The sequence below is a fragment of the Temnothorax curvispinosus genome, unplaced genomic scaffold (assembly GCF_003070985.1).
Source record: "Temnothorax curvispinosus isolate PA1 unplaced genomic scaffold, ASM307098v1 QBEX01002901.1, whole genome shotgun sequence".
Taxonomy (NCBI): domain Eukaryota; kingdom Metazoa; phylum Arthropoda; class Insecta; order Hymenoptera; family Formicidae; genus Temnothorax; species Temnothorax curvispinosus.
Genome location: NW_020212681.1, coordinates 58,701 through 85,966, shown reverse-complemented (window position 1 = coordinate 85,966; position 27,266 = coordinate 58,701). Strand labels below are relative to the sequence as shown.

At 44.0% G+C, this 27,266-nt stretch overlaps 1 protein-coding gene across 1 annotated transcript; it reads left to right on the top strand.

Annotated features, from left to right (window-relative positions):
* The first annotated feature begins 582 nt into the window (after positions 1-582).
* LOC112452043 lies at positions 583-26,365 on the top strand. Its single transcript, XM_025012048.1, has 4 exons — positions 583-2,925; positions 22,937-23,200; positions 23,576-23,805; positions 25,194-26,365. Exons 1-4 carry the CDS (start codon positions 2,784-2,786, stop codon positions 25,533-25,535), a joined length of 978 nt encoding a protein of 325 aa, XP_024867816.1. The 5' UTR covers positions 583-2,783; the 3' UTR covers positions 25,536-26,365.
* The last annotated feature ends 901 nt before the right edge of the window (positions 26,366-27,266 follow it).

Genomic DNA, 27,266 nt, shown 5'->3' with positions numbered 1-27,266 from the left:
ATCGTTCCACATCCCTCTGACACGCCATACGTGGCCAAAGGGTTAAGCTTGTTTCAACGAAGATAGAGAGATAGCTTCCGATGTGGCAAGCCGATTTGCCATGTCGAACAAAGGCGAGTCAAGTCGAAGAAAGTCGCTAAAAGGATGGCGTGTTCTCGGGATAGGCGAGGGTCCGCCGAATAGGTCGCCCTCCGGTCGAGTTTATTACCCGAATTAATTGGTTTATGGATCGCCCCACTCTGACGGCAGCACCACGTGCGGTTATATGATGGTGGTGCTGCCAAGAGAGGGAGAGACCAAGGAGAAAACGAAGGAAGAGGAGTTCGACAAATGGGAGCGAGAGAAAATGATTTGAAAATGCAGTAAATGGGGGGATCATGCGTGAGACGGAAGGCCGTAGCGGGGCAAGGGGAGCCGAGAGGGGGGCACAACGAAGGGGAAAGGAGAAAATAAGCAAAAGGAGGAAGAGGAGAGAAGGGGGATCATGATCCGGAGAGTGGTGGTGGAGCATGCGCGGGTGGGAGTGGCACCTTATTCGTTGTACCGCTCCCGCCAAGGGTTTCTGTCAACTACGAACTGCCGATGGTAAAGGTTCTCGGGGTAACCTGTAACAACGAAGCCGGTCGCTCGTTGCCGCGAATCCACGGTATCACGCATGTTTCGCGGAAACTGACTTCCTCTCAAATGTGGCGCGGAGAGGAGTGACGCTCGCTGAACGTCGTGACTTCTTTTTTCTTTAACTTAAAAAAAACAATTACAAAAAACGTGCATTAACAGTGATATATAACTTTCGCGGGATTGTTCATTAAGCCGAGAGATTCGATTGCAATCGCCAGCGAAATCGGTGAAGCGTGTGTTCGAGAGTGGATAGTGCGCTCAAGAGGATACGCGTGAGGAACCATTGGTGAAAAAGGATACAGTGACGACTGACGAATCTGAGAAATATGTGAATTAGAACGATAATCGATGAAAGAAGCCGCGTACTTCGTGACGAGAGTACATCGCAGCGGGAGAAAATAAAAAGGTGCGACAATCGCGATCGCAGCACGTGGCCAGGGAACGAAAGTATCACGTGGGTGCATCGCCGTGTTTCGCGTCCGGGACTCGATTCCGCGAGAATCTGCAAACGTCAGGGGGAATTTTTTTCCGATCCGCGGAGAAAAAGGGATCGCGGCGGTGGAAAAAATCGCGAGGAATTCATTGAGCTGCGAAATAAACGCGAACAAAAATTCACGCTCACTGATCACTGACGATTTGTCCCCCCCCCTCTCTCTCTCTCTCTCGTCACGCGACAGAGAAATAACGGAAAGAGGATAAAAGAGGATCCGGAGGACGCGAGAGTGATCCGGCCGGTAGCCGGATGAAATTTACAACGAGGTATTTCGCGCCGCTCTACCGCGAAGGCTTTCGCTTTGACATTACTAACGAACCGCGGTCGACGGAGACGCCGGTTAATCAACGATGAGGAGTCACCGGTGAGAAAGAGAAAGAGAGAAAAAGAGAGAGAGCGAAACTTGTTCGTTTCCATTTCGAGCACACTTATCCAATCTCGTGCGAAGGAATCCGATGCGAAGCCTGGACTTCTCGAGACGCATCGACGTTCATTCCGCGCGTTAATTAGCGAGGCTCGGAGGGAGCGGCGTTAATGCGCGCGTTTGCGAAGGAGGGTCGTTTCGCAGCGCGAACGAGGGAACGAGGGACCAGCTTCGTGAGGGAGTGATATCCGTTTGACGGGGAAATATATACGTGTACTCGGTAGCGCGGCGCGCACCTGGGCAACGTCGAGCGTGTAAAAAAGAAGAAAGAGAGAGAGAAAAAAAGAGAAAACGGAAGAGACGCCGAGCCTTCGCGTAAAAAGTTCGCGAAAGCGCCCGAGGGAAGTTGCGGGAGACGAAAAACATTACGGGACAACGTTTACAGCGGAAATAGCGCGCCCCGCCGTCTAACAACTGACGATAAAAGGAGGATCGTTAAGCCCGAGAGGACCTCTGCGGAATGACCGAAGTAAGCCGGAGTAATAGCGAAACTACTTTCGCGCGGATGTACGACGGCTAAGGTGCGCTTATTGCCCGGTGTGGCTTCCACGAAAAAACACGGTGTCGAGAAACGTTTCTGCTCGCGTGGAATCGAGAAAATTTCCAGGTTGAACAAATAAACCACGGGAACGTGATAATTCAATTTTGATTTAATTCGCAAGTGGTACTTCTATCGATCCTTACGATCTTCCGAAAGAGCAGAGATTAGAAAAACGACATCGGGACGCGGAGGTAAATCACGACGGGAACGTCGAGAAATTCCACGCGTTCCATTAAATCCGAACGCAGGGTAGAATTTTTTTCGCGCGCGTGATCGGTATTCCGGTTCTTCTTAAAAAGCAACGAGAAGAATCTTCTGGCGAGAATCGAAAAGCGTGCAGGGAGAGACGTTGAGGGCGAGGACAAATCGGCGGCGAACGCGCAGGAATTCCGCTTTCCGGTTACGATCGAAATCAACATTCAAATGCGGACGGCGCTCGACTGTTTCTAAAGCATCGAATATCGATGCCGACGATCTTCCCTCGGAAGCGAGGAACACGTAGCGTCGTCGAATCCGCTGAAGAACGAGGAAGAGCGCGTTCGTTAATACGAGTCTGCGGCAGACTCGATTAAGCGGAAATTCCCGGACGGCGCAAATTCTGCGGTATAACTCTCATTCTTTTTCTCGACAAACGGTACAAACGGCCGCGATTATCCTCCCCCCATCTGACCTCTGACCCCACCCCGCGCGCAAATGTCAAGTGAACGATGAAGTACTCGAGGGTGCAGACGGGGAAGAAGTGGAGCGCCACTTTGCTCGGCGACGAATCGTGCTCCAGGTGCGGCAAGTGTCTGACTAAAATGCAGCTCGTACTACTGTCAGCGCTATTCTGCTCTACTCTGACGACAGGTAAGGCAGCTTTAATCTCGCCAGAACATCTCTCTCTCTCCCCTCTCCTCCCGTCTCCCTTCTCGTTGCATAATTTATTTTTTTTCCTCGCTATTTTAAGACCGACTGCGATTTACATGCTGCCCTTTGATCGCAGCGTATTTTTAATCCTCCCAAGTGAGATTTTCTGAATTTTTTGAAATATATATAAATCCGACTGTGTCGTAGCACCCTCGAGATCTCACTTTTAAATTATACAACGAGGAGTTTCGAATAGCTGCGGAACAGCTTCCTTTTCCGTACCGATATAAACGTCACGATGATGACATTTACACGATCGAAAAGAGCGAGTAAGATTTATCTACGGCAGAGCTGCGCGCAATTAGCATAATGAATAATTGTGCCGCGCGCCCGTGATACGTCATTCCACCGATAAGTGCTTAATAGGTAAATTAACGGTGACAAAGTGACGCAATTAATCCGGTAACTAGTTATTAAAGTCATCGCGGATACGCCACGCACACCCCATCGCTATTATGGCGGTAAACCTCGTTTTACCGTAGGCTGAAAAGAGATTGGGATCATAAATATTCAGCGACGTTTAAAGCGAACGCCCGGCGGGAAATTTTCACTTTGAACGATATACAATGAAATACATTGTACATGTGCATATTTACGCCTCTGTGTAAATGATACACTATATATATATCAGGATCGCGTAAGCGAAAGACGAGCAATTTAACAAGAACTCGGTGTCGTCCCGCGTAACGCGACAAACTTAGCGTAACCGATGTAACTCACGTGCAAAGCGACTCGGGCTCGTAACACCGAAAATTCAGTACTATTACACATTCCATCCGGGTGACTGGAATTGTCGCAGATATATATACCGCAGATTGCTTACCGGTAATTAAGTTGTATTAATAATATGCAGCGAACAATTATTACGGACATTAACCGTTATTGCTTTGTGCCGCGCTCTGCGCTATTCATAACATTAATGCGAAATGATTTTACGTTGAGCCATAAATTTTCGTTAAATCTACACACACACACACACACACACACACACACACACACACACACGTCACGTTTCACGCGAAAATCTGTGATTACAGTATGATAATTTTATACGTGATCTTTTAAACGTAAATTACGCTTCACGGCGTCCCTTTTGATCGGAGGATCTCATATACTGAAGAAACGATACTTAAGTTTCCGAGATTATTTTACGTCGCGAGATCTCTCCTCAAGAAAAATATGTCGGACCGAGGACGCCCGTATAAATTTCTCGAAACAAATATTTTTATTCCACGCTGTGGAAACAATCTCGCAATTTCAGTGTGTGTCAGAGACAAGACCGGGCAATTTTTACGGCTGTGTGAAAATTTATTCAAATCGGTTATGTGCAAAACTCAGGGCGATCATGGTGTGTCATTTGTTTTCTCCTAAGAACGCGCACCGGCACGTAGTCCCTCCGTGTCACCGTCGGAGGTCGACGTCGCGGTCGACGGGCTCGCGTAAACGCAGTCCCGACCTGCAGAGAAAATCCGATCCCGACAAGAAATCGTAATTGAGACGATTCGTTCGCTCCGCGCGCGCTGACCGCGACTACCGTGATCAAGCTTCCCTCGAGGCAAGCGCGCGAGGCGAACGAATCCGTTTGTCGTGAGACTCGATCGATCGACGGATATAAATCAAGCACGATCGTAGTGGAACCTAAATTTCCTGCTTGCTTCGAACAAAGAAACGCGATCGTTTTCGTGGATGGAAGGTACCGACCGGATGGGAAAAAGAAAAGCGCTCGGGAAAGGAGGAAAAGACCGGGAAAAGAAAGAGAGAGAGAAAGAGAGGAGATCCGGTAGAAAGAAAAGGCGTACGGATGTGGACGAATGCGACGCGGCGGCGGGCAACGGAAGGAGATTATGCAAACGGCAGCCAATTCGATCGAAGTGCACTGCAAATAACCGCAGTTTTAACCCATTCGGCTAAATGCACGAGAAAGGCCGGCTGCCTGCCGTCCATTAGAATATCGCGCTCAGACGCGTAATCTCAGACGTCCACAGCCGAACGTCGCGTTTGTCGGTGTTTGTCGAGAAAGCGGGGCGGACTTTAGGCCAGGTTTCATTAAAATTTTACTATTGGTTGACTCGCTATGTCATTCGTGAAATCGCCCCTTCTACCGCCGGTCGGTTAAGTTCCGTCGACGAAAGACGTTCCCTCGGTCCGTGAACAAAAGCTGATACATGGTGTTATCTATCTCTAAAATGACAGAAATTATACAAACTGTATGAAAAACAGTGTGATATAATATTATCAGTATAAGTATAATATTTATGAAATATATACACAAATGAATGAAGGAATAATAAAAGCCAATAATCGATCGATAAATTAATCTCGTCGACTTTATCGCAAATCGGGGTTTTACATAATCATATTGCATAATCAATCCAGCGATAAATATTGCGTGTATTTTTAAAAGATGCCGCGACAAAAGTGCGCTTTTATAAAGTAGTTAACAATTAAACTGCTAATACGTTGATTAAAACTTATTATCGAACGAATTGATGGGCTGCGAAACGGCGCGCTACCGTTTTGCAGGATAATACGCAGCGAGCATGAAAAGGGGGCAGTCACGCGAGATTACTGGTAATACCTGCTAACTGTAGCTACATTTGATTGTGATATCCACCTATTCGCAGTATTTTCAAGAGTGGTCCGCCGATAGCCTCATCCGGCTGCGCCTCTTTGGCGGTATTAGCGAGCGAGATTCGAACTCATGCCCGCGGATTAGAGTACAAGTGACTCCATCGACGCGAACGCGCTACCGAGAGAATCACGATGGCAAATGGCAAAAGTTGTTTCATCGGCGCGTTGAACAGACTGTAATATACACGGTCCTATAATATACGCGAAACGCAGATTAAATATATTAAAGATAACCGGTACACGGCGGAAATGGTTGAAAAAAGAATCTCGCGCGCGCTTTAATTTATGCCGAGCGAAAATTTCGCGACGTGTTATTTGTAGCATTAATCGTCTTAAGATTAAAATGCACCCGAGGCCAAAGATTTTACTATTTATTTTACATTTGATGTACGGCTCAGCTCGCCATCAGGCCGTCCTAAATTTCAACGTTAAATATTTCGCTCAGTTAGAAAGTTGCTGTGTAAAATTTTTAGAAATATCGATTTCAGGTACTTCTTTAATGCGGTCAGAGGCGGAATTGGGGCCATATTGGCTTGCGAAATTTTACGCGCAAAATTGTGCCGCAATAACAGAAGCTAGAATAAAGCCCAACGGCTTCTTGTAGTTTCCTGCGAACAGATGAGGAGGGATGTGAACTGCTGTATGCGTGACGTGCGAGTAGGATCGTTCTAGCGAAGCTAGCATCAAGGGAATTAATTCGCTCTTATCGCCCCGCTAAGATCGGTCGCTACGAAGGGTTTGCGGTATTCCAGTCGAATTATTATCATGCTTAATAACATTCCGTGAACGGCGTACGTACGTACGTACGTAAGTGCACAAATATTACAGACACCATGGTGAGGGACACACAGGGAATAACACGTGTCAGCTTGCGTTTCACATAAAGTCTTGAGAGCGCATATAACTTTTGTATTTTATAGTCACGTCTACAAAGCGCATCTCTTACATTTACAACCACGAGCGAACGTCGTACCGTTCAGACCGCGCGGATTCGAATTATAGATCGCGATTGATCATAAAAGAAACTTACCGAATAAATGCGCATATTAAATAGATTGCGAGAGGAACTTCTTCATTAATCAATCCACTTCCAAAATAGCGAACGACATGTTTCATGTATAATGTACAGTTGTCTGGCTCGGGGAAGAAAGTCCCGGGCTCGAAAAACCCGCTGTTTCATCCGTTCTATTCTCTTCGCGATTTATTCGCGCCTCGTATTCAAACACATGCATATATGTTATTTTAGACAGTGCCTTTCTTAAGCGTTTCTTTATCCCGCGCCCGGAGGTCAGCGAATTATCGATCTTCAGAAAATTAATAATTCGCCGGTGCACATATAGATGAGCTTCGAGTCTAAGAACTCCCCTTTGTAAGTATCGTCCGTAAAATAATGCACTTCTCAAATAATTCCCCTTAATGGCAGCTTCTGTAGGTACGCGAGATTAATGATCTCGCAAGATGGCCTTTCGAATGGGGGAAGGGATAATAACACGGCGTGCTAACGGGGGCGCGCATAATGTAGGTCATTCCCGCGTGCGCGCGGAGTCGGTCGGACCCTCGTTTCGGTGTAGCCGGGGCGCGTGTTAGGAAGCAGAATATACACCCGAGCCCATCACGCCGGAGTGCGTCATTTTCATACGTAAACACGCAAGGGGTAAAGGACGTGAGAGGACGGATTAGGGAATGGCGCGCATCGGCAATAAGACAGATGGTTTCGCCGCGTTCCAGACCGCGCGTCGTCGAAGTACCTGCCGGAGGACCCCTCCCCCTCGTGCAATCCCGCCAGGGCGATGATTCTGGTCTGCTCCTGAAATAATCCTCCCCCCGCTCCCGGTACAGCGAACGGCAAATCCAATCTCGCGCCGACGATTAATTCGGAAGAGCTCACCGTCGAGGACTTACACGATCTCGGGAAACTCCCGAAACTCGCTTAAAACTCTCGCTCGCGCATCGAGAAGACACAGCTTATTGTAAAGTGGCAGACGACTGCCACTTTACAATTAGGTGACTTTATACCTAATGCCACTTATATCAATGCTATTTTAACCCTTTAAAGCATATATTTTTCTTTACATACGAATTCGTTGAAACTTGGTATGCAGAGGGTTTCGAGGTCGCTGATCACAAATTTGGAATCAGATTTTGCATTAATTTGCAATTTTTTAAAACTAATTTTCAATTTATTTTTTGCAACTTTGATCCGCTATGTTAAATATACCATTTTGAATTTTTGTATTTTTATTTCATATTCAAAATCAGCAACTCAATAAAATCTTAGATATCAATTTATGGTGTAAATTTGACTTTTTGCAATTTCAGTTTCCGCTATCTTATATTTTAATAATTTGAAAATTTTCAGTAACCCCAAAAACCTCCGAATACTTAATTTTAGTAGGTATATCACGTACAGACGAAATTTTTTACTATAGTACATTTTTTATACAACAAAAATTGCTCGGTCTTTGCGCCACTATTATTGACTCAACATTGTGAATTTTGAAATTTTTATTACAGATTCGGAATCGGCGACTCAAAACCGCTTAAATATGATATTTTAAAGAAATCAGAGTAAAAGAAATATATTTTTTTCAAAAGACATCAAATATCATATATGCTTCAAAAGGTTAATATATTACTTAATTATATTCATTCTTCATCAAAACTTGCAATCAAATTATTATTTTCCCTTTTATAAATCGAATCGGCGAACAGCTGGCGTTCACGTCTAGACAGACCACGCCAATTAGAAATTAACAAGTATTTGACAATCAACGTATTAAGATCGTCGGGTCTCGAGAGTACATGTATATAATTCACTTCAAACCGCAGCCGCATACCGGCAATCGTGTAGTCATGCACCTGCGTCATTTTGGAAGACATGACATATATGTATTCATATGTGCTTAAAGATCTTACTGCTCGTTTGAGACTCGCGCGTTTTATCCGCCGACAACGCATTCGCCATAACGGATATCATATGTCAAGAATCTAGAAAAAAAAAATCAGACATCACTCGTGCACGCGGATCTCGCTCCGGTGAAACTGGTGAAAGCGGTTTTTAAACGGCGTCGTGTACAACCGTTAGTTTCGAAGTAAACGAGTCGCGCTCGGTCGGAATTGACAATGCGGAGCGACTCGATTCAATCGGCACGCACAATAGCGTACTTTCCCTCTGTCTCGTCCCTACCCCCTCCCCCCTCCTCATCCCACTCTCTCTCTCTCTCTCTCTCTCTCTCTCTTCAGTCCCGGTGATGGCGTCTATCTCTCCGTGATGCGCACCCGATCGAAAATATGGGGCATTAACTTCGCGAACGTCGGAATATACCTGACCACTCGACAATGGCCGCAATTAACAATGGCACCCATAATAAAGGTGCGCAAACCGATACCCGCGATTATCGGTCGGTATATTGTGCGTACACATGCACACGCATATGCACATGCATATGCACATTGCGTCGCGTGCGGTTAATAGCGCCGTGGGACCGTTTCGTGACGGACAAGCGCAAGTATTAATTTCATATTTGTTTCCGCACTTAATTACCGTAATCGGCCATGTCGCCGTGAACGGCCTATCGATCATCGTTCTCTCACGCCGCTTGTCTCCCATTGAGCTATAAGCGCACGACGATGCACGCACCATGGCGTTTCGTGAGCCGCGGCAATTGGAGTAATCGAGATGAGTGTACTTTGCGTTACGTCGTCCGCGTCTCCCCTTGAACCCCGTATATATCCTGCCGCGAATCAATTCCGAATCAAGTGAAGAGAGAACGCGAACGTAAGTACGAACGTAAGTATAACTCGCGTAGAAACTCGCTTGGGAGTATTTTAATTCTCAGTGCTGATAAGTTTCTAAAATCGTGATGATACATATTTTAATGAAATAAATTATTAGTCGTAAAATAAATTGTAAAATAATACCCCGTTCATCTCTATCCTGTTTACGTGATGGAAGGCGCGAGCTCTCTACGCTTCAACGCAGAATTTCCCCACAAGATTTTAACGGATGATTTCCTGAAAGCGGTCTCGTATTATTGCGCGGGGCATAACGAAACACTCGAAGCTCGATCCGCGATGTAGAGAGGTCCGCCGACACGTTAATGAAGCTTCGCGACTCGTGTCATAATCGCGTGCCCGTGATGACGTTAATCGAGTGGCTTTCTCGAGCATAATCGAGACAGAACAATAAGAGCGCGGGGGAAAAAATCGCGTACGGAAGAGACGACGGGTCCTCTCTTTCACTCTTTCGACCTAGCTGCGGCAGCGGCGCGACGCGTAATTGACAACGCACGAGAGAGAAAGAGAGGAAGGGAGAAGTAATTCCGTTTTGGTCCGTACATTCGATCGCCATTGTCCATGTCCACAAAACTGAGTTTTCCACGACCCGGACACGGAGAGCGAGCGAGAGGAGAAGATCGCATTTATTATTCGGCCGCGTGCTCGACGTCGCTCGCAGAAACAATAGGAAAATGAGAGGCGACGATACGCGCGGGCCCGGCACGTTGGAGCACCACTTTCGGCTGTCGATCTCGCGCGTTCGCTTAAAAGCTCCCCCTCCGCGTCCGATCGGGCATGCATCCTGCCGTATGCATGGCCACTGCATTTCGGCACATCCGCCTCACGAACGATATAATCGACGGGGAAAAACAATCCCCGTCACGTGGACGTTTCGCGGCGTGCTGAAGATCCATGAAGTTTCAGACGCAACGTGATTGCAGACCCCTGCGGTGTTTCATCTTATTGTTAGCCCAACACCTCAGAAAATACAGCTTAACCTTCCATTGTCCTCGTATGAGGCGAACGCTCATATCGGAGCAAAGTTCACTAAACTTGAGATTAGTTTTCTTTATAATGATTAATTAAATTTCAATCCAATCTCAATCCTAATCCGTAGGGTGATATGGGCTTAAGAACTGTGTTGATTTGAAAAAACAACGCCGTACTCTAAAGAGTGCTAACGTCGTTTGCTGAACGAGGGCATTGGAAGATTAATATCGCTTTGCGTTTTGGAAGATACATTGTTAAATATTAAAGGCTAAAATTTAAATCAATATACCTTGTGTGAGTTAAATAACATTTACTTTTGAGTATCATATGTGCATGTCAAAATTTATTAACACAAAACACAATATTATTTTAACTCCATTGATTTAGTTAAATCATCTTTTTAAATTAATAACATAGTGAGTAGGAGCAGCGACCTATAGGAATGATTAAAAGTGACTCGAATTGAGTATAATTTCACACTACAAATCAATAGTGTATGTTTTGTATCTCAAATACACTGTATGATAAATTTACTCTACCGTCTGGTTTCATTAATTTATCAATATAACAATAGATATAACATATCGAATTCATTATTAAATAAATAGTTAGTTTAGTTTGGTCGACTATCGCAGAACTTTGATTATCGTAGACCCTTGATACCAACAATCCACGCCATCAGGCTCTGGCTCCAATTTTTTAAATTTTAGGGACCGCAGATTCTGAAACACGCACATCTCGCTTGATTCTGCCCATTCGAAAATTGTTTGATTCCCGAATCGACAAATGTCATACACGCATGTCGCGTCGCATCTGATTTCATGCGAGAGATATGAAAAAAAGCGCGCATAGCTTTTTCTCACCATTTTGCGGGCATCCGGGCGATCCGCGTGATTCAGCCGGGCGTCGCTAATGCGATTTGGTACCCGGTCGATGATTGATTATTAAATTAATAATCGAATTACAAGCGTGCCCGCGGGCGCGTGCGAATGCGCGCGCGCACGCAAGCACACACACCACACACGTACACGCGCGGATGCACGCCATACAAACGCACGCCAAACGTGTGCGCGCGCGAACACATCTATGCATTACATTTCGAGTGCGCGTTGCGGTCGACGGCCAACGAGAGCTTTCGCTCAAACGCGCTCGCGATACGCGAGAAACACGCGTTTGCGGATTTCTACGCGTTGCTTGCAGCACGCGCGCGCGCGCGCGTGTATATGGCACACGGAGCGAGAAGCATTTGACCCGGATCGGAGCCGTTAACGATGCTTTTCGAAAGCGTCGCGACGAAAACGTTCGTATAGGACAGCACTCGGTGTCCGATAACGGAAGCTCTCTCACCACGATCGAACATCAAATGCGAACGTGCGACGGTCGACGTTGCATCGTCATCGTCGTCGTCGTCGTTGTCGTCGTCGTCGTTGTCGTCGTCGTTGTCGTCGTGTCGTGTTGGAACGCGTCATTTACACAAAAGGTAGAAAAGAGAAAAGGAAAGGGGAGATTAGCCGGCCAAGAAGGGGCTCGGTAAGCCGCGTTTCCGCCGCAATAAAATTATAATTGCGATCCAGCACGTAACGAGGAGGGGTTAAAGCCCCCCGCTTACCTCGTTATTATCTGCTATAGTAAACATAGAGCCGGAGTATCGAGTCTCGAGGTAACTCCTCGCATACGCGCGCCCGTGAAGCTCTCGCCCGGACGGATTGTGTCCCACGCAATTAGAGAGAACACACATGCGACATGCGAGGAATTAAAGGGAAAACGTAGAAAAATATGTAGGGACTTTCTGAGCGCGAGAAACACAATGAGAGGAACATGGGAGGGAAGAATAGAGAGAGAAAGCAAATATTATATCGCGCGCTGGATGGAATTTCCGCGCGCCGCGCCGACCGCACGAAACGAATTATGGAACAATCGCGGCGGAGTTTCCTCTCGTTGCGAATTTGAATGGTAATGCGGTATGGCCGGCGCGGCACACGGCGCGGCACACGGCGCGGTGTGTCCGCCTGGGCACTCGCTGGCAATCCAGAGACAACGGACGATGTCACAAGCGCGCTAATTGTGTATACCTCGCCGTCCCGATGGGACTTTATTATCGTGCCGATGTCGAGCACCGTCGTCACGAAAGGGAGAAAAGGCTGGCGGGACAAAAAGCCGCGATAGGAGGCGCAATTAAAAATCACGGTCTGCATGCCGCGAGAGCCGCGCTTGCGAGAGAGATAAGCGCAATTGACGAACGTGTTGCGCGAAACCTACGATAGCTCGACGGTTATCGCCCTTCGCCATCTCGCGCGCATTGCTGCCTCCAAAAATAAAATCTATTATATTTTTAACTGTTACACATATATGCTGTAACTATTTTCTTCTGGAAAGAGATAATTCTGCATGATAATGAAAATGATTATAGAAATACTTAGAATATATGAGAAAGCACACCAAATGTTAATATATATGAAAACAAAGGACTATACTTTGAATAGAATTCAAATTAAAATTAATTAAAATTAAACTTTATATGTATAAATTGCTTCCTTAGGGATTAGTTGAGACTTTATCTTTCATTATACAATGTTGTTTCATTGCGGAGGCGTGATCTGAATATTCAATGCCAGAAGGATATTGTAAGAAGTGTAAAATAAGTAACTTGTAATTGCTCAAGATGCGTATTAAAACGCAGCGGAGAATCTAAATGTAACAAGTACGCGGCTGTTCGTGCGATAGCTTCTTATTAACTATGCAGATTAACGAGAGAGAGCTTATAGTTTCGTTGCGACAATAATAAACAAATTGCACGAAAGTTGGCGTAACGAACGAACGGCGACGGCCTCTGTTTCGCGCGCCTAAAGTTTGACATGCACGATATTACGAATACCTAGTCATATTTCGAGAGCATCAAGCTCAGTCCAATTGAGAGTTCCGCGGGCGTGCGCGCGCGCGCCAGCATTAATTAGGGGGGCTCAAAAGGGCCCCGGTGCGTTACCCCTCTCCTTTCGCCGCAACCGCGATTGCTATCATCGGCAATCTCGTTATATGAAACTAGGCAACAGCGGATACGGTTATTCCTCTATTGTCGTGATTACTACCCTCCGCCCACATTGTCATTCCGCAGTCTGATGCGCCACAATTGCGCGCCCCTCCGGGATCCGCATCCAGAGGAGTGCGCAACGTTCGAAGCACAGCACAGCGACGATGATTTCAAAAGGACCGTATATAAATGTGAGAAAAATCATTTCGAAAGAAAAACCCTCGAATGAAATTCAAAACCGCCCGCGCTTCGAGTTTCTCGTCGCAATGTTCCTTTGTTTAAAATCTACATTATCTGCCGGCGACACTTTACCTCGGCGAAGAAATTGCGAGCTATTTTCACGATTGAATACTTATCGCGCTGTATCACAAAGCACTCCCGTTTAACAAGAAGTAAATCGTTTAATAAGAAAACAATCGCGAACAATATTAAGTTAGCAGTGTCGGTGTTCTCTCATTTTATTCGGGCGGCAAATTGGAACGTGGGAGCAGCTCGCTCTCGAATCTTCTTAATCAAATACGCGGAACAAACGCGGGCGAGATAGTCGTCATTTGAAATGCCTTTGAAGAAAGATGGGGCGCGCGCGGAGCAGGATACGGATTACAGGAGTCGTCGTGTGGGGACCACGACCGAAAGATTAATTAGACAGATTTAATTACGTTTCCTTTTGCTTGCAACTTACTTTACTGCAGTTTCATTACCGTAAATTTGCTTTACTTCTGTCCCCCGTTGCTGTTTACTTTACGCGGTAGTAGACAACACAATGACGCGCTGGTACACGTAATGCCGTATTGCGTTTCTTGCTCAAACGCTATACTTGCATCTGCATCGCGTCGGTGCAGCTGCAGAGGAGAAATTTGCGAGAATGGCGGGGATCATTGAGCTCGCATAATAGACGAAATAACATCAAAGTTTGCCCTCTTTTTCCGAGTCCGTCGCGTATCTCGGTATCATTTATGCAAGTTGATTCGCCGTTTGCTCGGGTATCAATTTTTATTTAACTTTCCAACCGGCGACGTTGTGTCCGTAACATTCCATTTAAAATACATTACGTCAAAGCATTAAAGTTAATGCAGAGACGTCGCTTGTTAAACGAGACGATTTTAAATTCACCAATATTTAACTTGCTTTAAAAATGGTAAGTATATAGATCAAATCCAAAATACGTCAAAAAACTATATATACTTAAATTATAATAGCTAAATCAAAATAACATACAACAAAAATTATTGTACTTAAATATTTTAAAATTGATTTTAAATTAATAGAAAAATATATGAAAGAAATACGAAAATTATAGAGAATATGTATTTGTATATTCGTGAGTTCTCTCGGCATCGTTGTTCGAATATCAACCTTGTCTTTGATCTGATTGGTAAAGGGAGGTATGCGGATCATACCTTAATACTATCGCGGTCGGTTTGCGGTAAGAGACACCATAAATACCGTCCCGCCGATCTGCATCCGATGGTTAATTTACACGGAGGACGACAAAGGTCTCTCCTCGGCTGCGGCGTCCCTCGGACCGACCGTCCGCGCCCCGGGGGACACCGGGACTCCTCCGTGCACCTGCATCGCCGCTTGGCCGGCGCAGCTGCAACACGAGAGAGAGAGAGTAGTGACCGTAACAGTAACCACACCACGCGCTGTCAGTATCACAGCGACAGTGGCCGGGCAAGAAAACCTACATGGGGTCGGCGCGCGCGCGCACGCCCGCGCCGGGTAAATTCGTAAGCAATTATCCGAACTTGGAGGAACGGTGCAACGATGGCACACAACGACGGCAGTGGCCCGAGTCGGCTATAACGACATTCCTTACTCCTCCCGCGGGATCGTTCCCGAATTAATGCATAGCCCGTGGCTAGAATACCGTGGTCCGAGGAGAGCGAGAGCGAGAGCGAGAGCGACGTAGAATGGTCCGGCTTTGAGAAGCAATTATCGGACCGCCACCTCTCTCTCACTCTCTCTTCTCTCCTGCTTATCGCCGTCGTTATAGTCCCAAATTAAATCCTGCTCACGTTTTTCGTGTCGACGAACACTGCAATATCTCACGGCTTATACAGACGACTTCTCCTTTTGGATATATCGATCACTATCGACGTGGCTCCTTCCGTGAAGAATGACAATCAATTAACGCTGAACATGAAAATACGTATCGTCAGATTTTTTATAATAATTTTCTTCATAACTTTCTTCCCTCTGTGTTTTCTAAACTTTTTTTTTTACCGCGAGAGTTGTTAAGTAGTGGATGATTAATGGCGATCTTTTGATAGAATTTGCCAGGTATCCAGGTTTCGATTTTGTTTACCTAGCGAGCGAAATTTATCTGATTTCACTTCTGAACGAGCAATCAATTTCCGCCGTACGCAGATTCCGCTCGGTTATTACTTGTTCAATTGGAAACGATGTTAGTACGGTACTTAGCGACGAACGGTCCTCGTTTGAGTACTTAGCGATTACTTAGCGAGGTGTCCATTTGCCGCGGTCTCCTCGCGTCACACTTCATTTCTTGATAAAACGGTTTCATCGGAACTGATTACACGCATACATACATGTACATCAATTAATTGGCTCGTTCCACAAAGATCTTCAAGCGATCATCATCGATCGATTATGTCATATTGTGTAGTGGTAACTATAGTAACTCCCGCGTGAAACAGGAGACATTTTATATAGAAATACGAGACGAGTATTAATAAACATGATTATATAAATAGTTTTGCATTTTAAGATATGCACATATATCATTTATACTGTAAATATACATGTATAGCAAAATGTGTAATAATTAGATATGTTTATGAATTTATGTGTATATCAATATAATAAAGTTATACATTTTTTAAGAGGACCGGGGAGAATTTGATTGTGCTGTTAAAGGTTTATAATATATTGTTCCTTTCAAATAACAGTATAGCCTTCAATCGCCAAGTTCGTAAATAATACGTCTTTCGGGCTATCCAGAAGTGCTCTCGAGCGTTCGTAAAGAAAATGCTAAGCGGTACTCGAACGTTATTCGAATCGCAGCGCTTTTTGATGAACATCAATAAGACACTCCATTTCTCTCCCGGCTGACGACGGTCCGCGCATTGTGGAACGAGTGCGTCGTAAAGAAACGTGCCTGCTCAGCTATTAAAGGGGGCAATTGCGGGGACGGTGAGTAAACTGAACAATGTCGTCACTAATTTCAGCCAATTGCGGCCGCATGGCACATGTCCCGTCTACTACGATGTCCGTTCGCGCGCGTGTACGATCTGAAGTGAAATGCGTGTGCGTGCATGCGTGCGCGGCGCTCGGTCACGAGCGGCGGCGAGTGAATTACGCGAGTGTACATATAAGCGCGTTCGCGATGCGATAATTATTACGAGGAGAATTGCGCGCACTCGAGGAAGGAAGGTGCACGTCGTCGGTCTCGCGACGCGTTCGATGGCGTAGCAACCGCCAGTAAACAATTAATACGACCAATTAAAACGGCCAATTACGCCGTTAACTGCATCCGCATGTTCTTCGTAACGCTCGCAGCTCAAACACGGTCGCCATCGAAAGGATGGCCGAGATATAATTCTCCTTTAACGAGGAGGAGAAGCGTCCGTAGCGCATAACGGTCGAAAATTAAGATAATGTATGAAAATGCTGGAATATGTAAATGATATATTCGAATTTTTCTAAAATCTGTCGATTATTTATCTTTCCCAAATCTCGAGGCAACTACATACGTTTGACGAAATCATCGCGTTTATTACATGAGCGTATCGTGTAACACATGATAGTTTTGTGTAGTCGCGGGTAGTCATTTTGCCCGTAGGAGTGGCCTGGAAGCTTTAATATACACGCTTATCGCGTCGGTAGTGAATATGCATATGCGATAAAGCCAGCCCCGACGTTTAAGATTACCCAAACTGATTGCGAGAGTGCGCGCTGCGTGGGAGCACTATTAAATGCGTCGCGCGCGCGCGCGTGTGTGTGTGTGTGCGTGCGGAAAGGAGCGTTACTCGCGTGAGCAAAGTGTTGGATGTGTGTGTGCGTGTGATGTGTATGAGTCACTTAAGCACAACGCTCGACGACGAAGCGGACGTCTCTGCTCCGGCGCGGCGGCGAAGAACTCGCGCTGGTTACTGGTCATTTGACTTCCCGACCCGCCCACATCTCGTAAAATGGTCCAGCAGTCTTCCCACAGCCGCTCTTGAATTTTCGAGCAATTCGTGTTAATCAGCCCTTCCCTCCTCGCCTCCCTTCAAGAAGACTACCTATATTGCTGTGTTAAGTAGCGAGGATTTTAATATCTTCAGAAACGCGCGCGAGCTATATACACGAAATCATAGTTCTATATCTTGTTCGACAAATATTTATTTTCTTGCACTTTCCTTTATGCTTAATATTACATGGCAATTTTGGATATAAGTTGTAATGTATGTTTCTTCTATCAAAATAATATGCATATGCATGTGCTGATAAAAAAATAATAACTGCTGCTACATTTTTAAGTATCAAACATGTTTATGTTTAATACGAATACAAAAGAAGATTATTTGAAAGGGATTACTAATTGCGATGTAATGATGGAACAGGTAATTGCAACGTGTTGTTTTTAAATTTCATATCGCCGTTCTTTCCTTGATTGTACAGTGCTAATTAAAGGTACGACGAACGATCGATTTTCATGAATAAATGAACAATCGAAATTAAATGCAAGCAATTAACGGCAACTCGTATCGCAGTTTTGTTTCCGCGCCGTATATATTTATGCAAATTTTTTATTCAACCAATTTATATTCGTTTTAATATTCTATCTAACTATCAAACTAAAAAATGTATACAATGATATAAGAAATATTTAATAAATTTTATTTCGTATGTGTAATTCATGCAAATAATGTTTGCAGCAATAAATTATTCTAAAAGCTAAGAATTTAAGCAATGATTCAAAAGGAGTGACATATCTTAGGACTTAACAGGGTCAATAATCTCGTTACGAAAGAATGAGAACTCGAATTACGAGCGCAAAAAATTTACTGCTATTTCAACTCTCACGCAAATAAATAGTTTCTGCTGTAACGAATCGTTTCAAACCGAACAAAGCGGGAGAGCCCGAATTAACTCGCAACGGCTGCACCTGCTGTTAACATCCCGCAAGAAATTTCCCAAAATTGAACGTTTTACTGTGCCATAGATAGGGTGAAACGCGGCGCGCCCCGGAGGGTTTTCATAAATCGCGATGCGCACATAAGTCCCGGCCTTTAACTAGAAATGTATTCCGCAAACTCTCGATACTGCAATGACACATCTTTGGAAAAGGAAAACAGAAGGAGAGAGAGGGGGGGGGGGAGAGAGAGAGAAAGAGAGAAATCGAGTACAAATACATTCAACTGCGATCGTTAGTTACTCCGGTTACTCCCCGCCCGGCGGACTGTAAAAAAGAATCACGAGCAAAGCGTATCGATGTGTGGACGTGCGACGACATACAAATAAACACGCCACCTCCCGCCGCCGCCTGGGCGCCAAATTTATCGCGCGTGCTTAATTAGTGGGCAAATAACGCGATTAACGCGGCGCGGGTATAGTTTGTCGCGCGAATCGGAAACCTTGTGTGTACACCGCGCGCCGGAAACTGTTGCTCGCGACAGCCAGAAACGCAGCCGGTGTCCCGTGGCCAGAGAAAAACGAAAGGTACAAAGGGCAAACAATAACGCGCCTGCCGTGACTAATGCACCGGTTATGTTACGCCGAACTATTTATTTTCGACACACGGAATATCGCGATATTATCGAATATCACGAGAGAAAATATGAATTTCAGACTTATATTGGAATTGTTATTATTAAAGAATCGTATTATTAAAGAATCATATAACCGTGTAACATAATGTACCTTTACTCTTTCTTTTGTATATATCGATTTACCATACCGGATTTACATCCGCCTATCCTTTCTCCGGCTGTTATTCTTTAAAATATATTCTTTATGAAAAGTTTGCATAACGCTGTCAATGAGCTACGCTAAGACATAAAAAGGACAGATACGATTTTCACCGTTACTTACAAAGAGCGAAGAAACGAGGGGACGATGAATAGTCGAAACTTTTTATTCGCCGCGGTGTAAAACGCGCGGAATGGAATGAAACTCGAGGTATCGGCTTTGCATTTGATCAACCGTGCAATGAATAAGAAAAACTTGGCCGCGTTCAATGCATCGGAAGCTGTTGCGCCCGTAAGCCTGAATTGTAAGCTCGCACACAGCACAGCTGCGGGCGAGAAGGCGCGCATACTGAGAAATAATATCAAACGGAAAATAAATGGCATGCCGATCATAAATTATTCATAATAAATCACTGATGCCCCCTTTTAGTTTTGCCATGCAATATTTGGAAATTTGCGACGTATTGTATAAAGCGATAAACGCGCGGAATGGAATAAAACCCGATTTTCATAAAATTTATTAAAACAATATAAAGGGATATATGAAGTTATTGTAAAACAAAATATTAGCAATAAAAATTGAGTAAATTGAGTAAATTATAACGGTGAAATGATCTTTCTCGAATAATCAGTGTGTGATCAAAATCATTGCAAAAGGATGAGAGAGAAAAAGAGAGAGAGAGAGAGAGAGAGAGAGAGAGAAAGAGTTGGAGAAAGGTAAAATTAGACCCTTGCCGGATATACGGCGTGGAATAAAATTCAAAGTATCGGCTTTGCATTTGATCAGCAGCGCGGCGAATAAGGAAGCCCCGTGTCCTGTTCGTATTCGTCGTATTCGAACCCGCGACAAGGCGAATCAATCCTCGAACTTCAAAGGAATCCCACCGCTCTGATCCTTCGGGATTCCCCGATACGCGTGGGAGTCTTTAATCAGGGTACACTAGTGGACGGCCCTCGACGGTACGTCGACCTCGAAAATGGCCTCGCTCGCTATTGTCTTGAGAGCCGGGTCTGTCCGTCCGTCCGTCCTGTCGCGTGGCATATTAATTAAATCGCTAATTTATTAAGCTAATTGCTGGTTTAATTGGCTCGCGAGAGAAGCCCGCGTGTTCGCAAACAGAAAAACAGAGGCTCGAGAGAAAGGACTGGCGGACCGCTCGATTGTGCGCCGTGATATCGTACCTTCAAAACACGCAAGTTAGCCGACAGACTATACGACAATATCCGAATTAGCCAATGCTGGATCACCAGTCGATCGTCTCAGTCCAGATCATCATCCTACCCTGTAACAAAAACAATCGGTCTAAAATTAATGATCATTTTAAACAACCCTTTTAATTGTATAAATAATAAATTAACGATTTTAGGAACATGCTAAATTTGATCGTATCATGTCAGTTTACTTGTTTGCCGTTAACGTACTCGCAATTCCACGCATTTGCGCATTCGACACGCTGTTCAATATTTACGTCTTTAGAATGTAAAGCACGTCGGGGAAGCATTCGTATCCCAATACCGTACAATATACTTTACTCAATGTGAGACGAATATTTCGTATCAGAGGCACGCGCGGGAAAGAAGCAAGGTACCGCGGTTTTGTCCTAGAGTTTGCACTCCGAAACCAGCCGTGCTCGTCAGCCCTGCGGACTAACAGGCACGGGGTCAAAGGGGTCCGCGTGGCTCTATTGTGTTCTCGGTTAACTACTGCTTACTGTAACACAAAGCCCTGAAAAGCCGACAAATTATTTAAAAGGGCTCGTTATTGTTCTGCGAAGCGAATAGTCAAACCGCCGCGAAACCACTTGTTAACCAGACAGGAACTCTCGGCTGAGAAGAAAAACACAGTCGCGCCGTATACACGTGAAGAAACGGGACTGTCAACGTCCATTAATGAAAACGTAAATTAATGAAAGCTATTAGGGAGGAGCTATCGTATAAAGATTGGACGTGTCATAAGGACTGCGCGTTTATAAGTGTAAAACATCGTTGAACATAAAATTTCGACGTATATTGGTTTTGTGTTCCGGCTTGTGTGTGTGTTTAACAGAAAAATACGTAGCAATATTCGAAACGATGTAAAACATCGATGTGCCATAAAATTGAGTGTTATCAAAATAGGGGTACTCTCAAAATAAATCAATAAATGCTATGTAACTACGTGTTCTGCGTATGTGTTGACGCACGTGAGAAGAAAGAAAATAACTATCCCCGATGATTTTTTTCTTCTAATCTCCCGTTTTGTTAACGTCGTTGTGACCGTTGTCTTTAAATAAATGGTGTACAAAAAATGGAATAACTTCTTATATTTTATATTGTTATTATACATATATTGTTATATGTATAGTTTTATTTGCTATAGTTATATTTCATGATATGAAAGCAAAACTGTCCTATAATTTTTCAAACAACAAACCGAAAGAAAAATAAATACGTTATCAATACACGTGGGACACAAATAGTAAATAATATATTAGCAATCCATAACGGAATTGTGACACGATATAATGGATAGCTTAATAATGAATCTTGAACGAGGTCACAAGAGAAAATAACTTCGAGCCTGTATCTACTTCTTTGCGAGTGAGTTTTCGCTCAGCATAAATGTAACAGTATAACTATTTCGAAATAATCGTGAATTTTACCTCAAACTGCAAGTGCCAAAAAAATCGTAGGAAAAGCTACTTTAGCGAACAACTGTCATTTTGTTCGCAACACCCTCATTTTGGGATGAGATACAGTAAAAGATACTTTTGGATTAATGTCTCTCGGAAAATGGCATTTATAGCTCTTTTTGTCATCAAAGTTTCGATTACATAGAATGATGACGTATGTTGTTATCACATCATGTATTATTTAGTGCACAAAATTTTCCCGCAACCTTTGTAAACCGCATATACATTATCGACGAGAGAATGGCTGCGGATGAATTTTTTGTTTGCATTCTGAAGAGGTTTGCACGATAATAATTGGCTCTCACGACCACTTTAAATTTCAGGCCGCTTTGGCGTACTCAATTGCGTTCGGTTGATCGAATATTTTTAATTACCGCTGTATTTGTCCCGATCGCTCTGCGGATGCACGCTAAATAAATTAATGCGCGCATGTCAACTATCGCGGAGCCATTTTCCGCTGAGATTTCCATTTGCGGGGATCGAAAATTTTCCACTAATAACTATATTTTCCGAGATCTTTCGGGAGTGGAGATTTCAACGTCGGATTAATTTTTTATAATTACCAGCCAATTAAATTATTTGAATTATGTTCCATTGTATCATCGTACAGAGTAAGTGAATTAAATTCTGGGATTTATTTCAGCGTAAGATAATACAAAGAAATAAATCAGGACAATTTTATTATCATATCAGTATTGCATTTCAATATTAATCTAGTTATTAAATCCTATTAGCAAAATTTACTTTTATTTAGATATAAATACATTTGTTTTTGAGAGAAGATTTGCAGCTTAAATTAATTCAATACTATTTAATATTATTTATATCCTAACGACGCTTAATATTATTATAGCGCACTCTCTGTTTATGCTATTACAATAGTATATATTTAAACGTACAGAAATGTAAAAAAATTGTTCGTGCTTTTTGTTGCACAGGTGTTGCCGGATTGGAGATACGAAAACTAGAGGTGCCCAGTATCGCCGATCCAAGATGGGAGAGGGTGATACTCAAGTGCGAATACGATCTCGGCGGTAAGGATCTGTATTCGGTAACGTGGAATAAAGACGGCCAGGAGATCTTCAGATACATGCCGAGATCACTGACGCCCAAGCGACCTCAAAATATCAGCGGGTTGTACATCGACCTCAGCCAGAGTGACCACAAACAAGTGACACTTCTGGGCCCGAACACCCGCAAAGGTGCGCGACAAGCGAGAATTACAAGAGCACATCCACTGTTATATATCTCTCGTGTAAAAAATAAATCTCTCCTGTACAATTTCAATCATTTTTGTAGCAGAATGTAATTTCGAGATGTAGACTATTGTAGAATTAAAGTTAATGTCGAAAGTTCAATGATTTATCTTAGATTTATCTCAGATATTAATGATATCTCATCAGTTTAGTAAAGTCGAAGTTAATAATCTAAAGTTGATAAATAATCGGTTCTCTGATGGGTCTTCAAAAGAATCGCGTTTTAGCATCGCTTATTCAGATATATTCATAAAATAAAAAAAAGTTTTTTTTTTCGCCTTTTTTAAGCTTATATCTGTTTTCTTTGTCTTGATATCACAGGTAAAGTCGAGTTGGCGGGGTCTTATGGCTGCGAGGTGTCATCCGAAGCGCCGAGTTTTGAGACAGATTACAGAGAGGCGAACATGAGCGTGGCTGTGCCGCCTAAAAGTGCTCCGGTACTCGAGGGGGTGCGACCTTCTTACGAAGTCGGCGAGATCCTCCAAGCGGAGTGCACGTCGGGCTTGAGTTACCCTCCGGCAGTTTTAACGTTCATTTTGAACGATAAAGAGGTGAGTCGATGATATATTCGTCGAGCGAGGGTTTCAGTTAAATTTTCGTGGGGTCACATGAATTCAAAGAGACGATCGAAGACAATCTTCCAAGATTGTATATCGTATATGTATATGAGGCACGTTTTTAAAGACGTTCTTTCGTCCTTATACTAGAGAAAATCGATTTTCTTAGGATTTTCTTGAAACTGTGAATATACGTTAATTTAGGTGTGCTTTATGCGTGGTATAAATTTCAGTACCTCTTCCGGTATAAAAAATAAAAATACTGAGCCTCAAAGTTTCAAAAAAAAAATTTTTTTTAATTTAATTTTTTTTAGTTTTGGCATTTTTTCCTTATAGAACTCGACGAGAGGAGAAACTTTGGTCCTCTTGGCCAACCTTGTATCTCTTATCGTTTGGCCTGGAAAACCTTTTCATTAGTAAAAGTTGAAACTTTGAGGCTCAGTATCTTGATTTTTTATACCGGAAGAGATACTGAAATTTATACCACGCATAAAGCACACCTAAATTAACGTATATTCACAGTTTCAAAAAAATCCTAAGAAAATCGATTTTCTCTAGTATATATAAGGACGAGAGAACGTCCTTAAACTTCCGCTCGCGCATTGAAATCGATTGTGTTGGACAAGGAATAGCTGTTTTATTCTAAAAACAATTGTTAATCAAATGCAGATTTTCAGTTTTTTTAGCTTGAATTTGACTTTGATAACTTAAAAAACTTATTAATACATTTTTATTAAGATCGACCGGAATATTTATCCCTGAAATATTATTTAGCTACTTTTAGGCCATTTTAGGGCATCCTATATCGTCGGCAGAACACGAAACGAGCGAAAATTTCGTAATTAATCGCGCAACGTAATCCAAAGCTCGCTTCCGCGGGCTGTTAAGCGAGTATGGTGAACTAGGAACCACATAACTCCCATTATTCAATGCTACGCTGCGCACGTCATTCGCGAGAAGGTACTACTCGGTTTATTCAACGACAATTTGTCAAGCGAGGCCAGTTCGCATGGGCATTTTTATTTCGCCCGCTAACCGGCCGCATGTTCAAGTCTCAATAAATACAGAGAGCTACGAGCCACAAATTAATTCCTCGAGAATAAACTCGCGCAACGGGATTGCTACGCTGACAAAAAATATGCTGTACAATAAAAATCAGACAAAATTGATATAACAAACGACGTTTTAGAGCTGTCACCATTTCCTTCAAGAGACTCGATTAAATTTACAATCGAAGACCGAAATTAGAATCTTCCTTTGCAATCTTTTTTAATTATTAGGTATTTCGGAAACACGCGGCTACAGCATAAATCCTACCGCCATTAAAGTTAAAATATACGGTCTCCGTAAATTACAGTTTTAAGCTCTGTAACTGATTCTAGGTGAACAGAGCCTTAACCAAAGACTTGCGGGGAGGTGGCAACATAGACGGAAGGCTGCTCTCCGCGACGCGGTTGGGCCTGACAATGCGCCTGGAACGGCATCACTTCTCCGGCGGCAGCCTGACTCTGATCTGTCAGTCGACACTACCGGGAATCGCTGATGACCAACCTCTCAAGACCATCGAGATTGCCACTCTCGCCGCCAGCAACCAGCGTCTCGCCCAAGAACCCCCTAGATCGGGCGCAAGGTCGAACGTCGAACTTTACTCCATTTTAACTTGCTGGACGATGACCGTGATTCACGTGATTCATTACAACAGTCTCAGACTTCTGCGTGTTTAATGTGTCGGCTGCCGGTTGCGCTAGTTCGCGATCGACTACGCTGGAGAATCCGCGGTGCCGACACCTTTAAAAGTACGTGCTAATTAGTGTATACGTCTCTACACGTTCTCGCGATCCAGGAAAACGTATCGCGTATCATCATCGGCTTATCTCTGTCAATCGAGTGCGGCACACAACAGTGCGTCCCGAATTTCCGCGCAATCCACACACACGTTTCGCTCGCATGTGTGCACAGTGTTTAGAACCCCGTATATCGTATATAAGTCGGAGATATAGCAATACAACATTACCGTAAAGTAGGTCGGAACGGCGGCGGGCGCACGACGATTGTACATAGTGTATAATTGTGAATTAGCATTACAAATTGTCGTGTATAATTAAACGGACGGAAGGACCGCGGAGGATGACGGAGGAAACACGATGAAAGTAACGTGGAGCGATATATCGGGATTCGCGCGCGAGAGGAGGCTATAACGCGCGGCTGGAACGTCGCGTCCGAGAGAAATATATATCTATCATTCGTCAGACCAGAAATATCGTTTAAGAAACATAAGTGTATACGGGTCGTAATCCTAAGTACGGCTCAACCTCGGCATACGTAGCATAAGTATGTGGTTAATTCGACTATATTCTCCACATCCGATCTTCCTCAGCGAGACATGCGAGAGAGAGAGAGAGAGAGAGAGAGAGAGAGAGAGAGAGAGAGAGAGAGAGAGAGAGAGAGAGAACTCTATGTGTAAAGAAAGGGATACGGCGCTTTTGTTCTGCGATTTTACACGATCCAGAGTATCGTCGAAGCAATTGCAGTAATAAAACAATTATTTAATCAACCTGGTTTGGTACATTTCTCGCGCACCAGACATCCTCTTTAGCGTAACAATTTTATCGAATGGTAATTATCACAAATATAAAAGATCAATTGATCATTATCATACTAAAGAATAAATCGATAAACGCAGCAGAAGCAACATTCGAGGCTATTCGAGGCACTCGTGATTCGATGGCTCCCTTCGTTGGCGTTTGTGACGATAGAGAACGGTCGTCGTGACTCAGTATATACATCATTTGCGTAAGTAACAAAGACCCGGCGAGATAAGAGCAGTTTAAGACGTCAAAGAGGAGCCGTGGGACGGGGTAAACAATAAATGGAGAAATTAGCGGGAGAGAACAATCTTCCCGTTTGAAACCGTCGAAAGAGTAGAGGGCGGTCACATAAACCGTCTCGGATTCACCAAACGGATCCTCCCTCACCCTTCGATCCGATCTATCGGCACGCCGACTCTGTGACTCTCCTTCCTCTCCTTGATTCGATTTCCAGATTAATTAAGGATCGCTGGTCTGAAAGGACGCCCTCGAGATCCTTTCAACGGGGTCGAGTATCCCGTCCGTTCGTCCCGGGGGCCGGCGTAACGAGGCGCCGATTCGAATCGGTTTCACGAGACACCGAGCCTGATAATGACATTTTCCCGTCGGCTCAGGTAAGTCTATCTTACGACTCCATGCCTGCTTACTGATTACGGGCGCCTTCGGTGAAATCCTCAATTTAGCCTCTCGCCACATGAGAAGGCTCTCTACGACTCTCCGCGCCTCTTTTCTACTCTCATCCTCGCGAGACTTGCGAGAGTTACTACTTCATCTCGATATTTTTGTAATAAAAATTTGTGAGATAAATTTCTTTCATAGAAAAATTAAATGTGGTTCTCATATTTCGTTTTTACTTATTTTTATTTC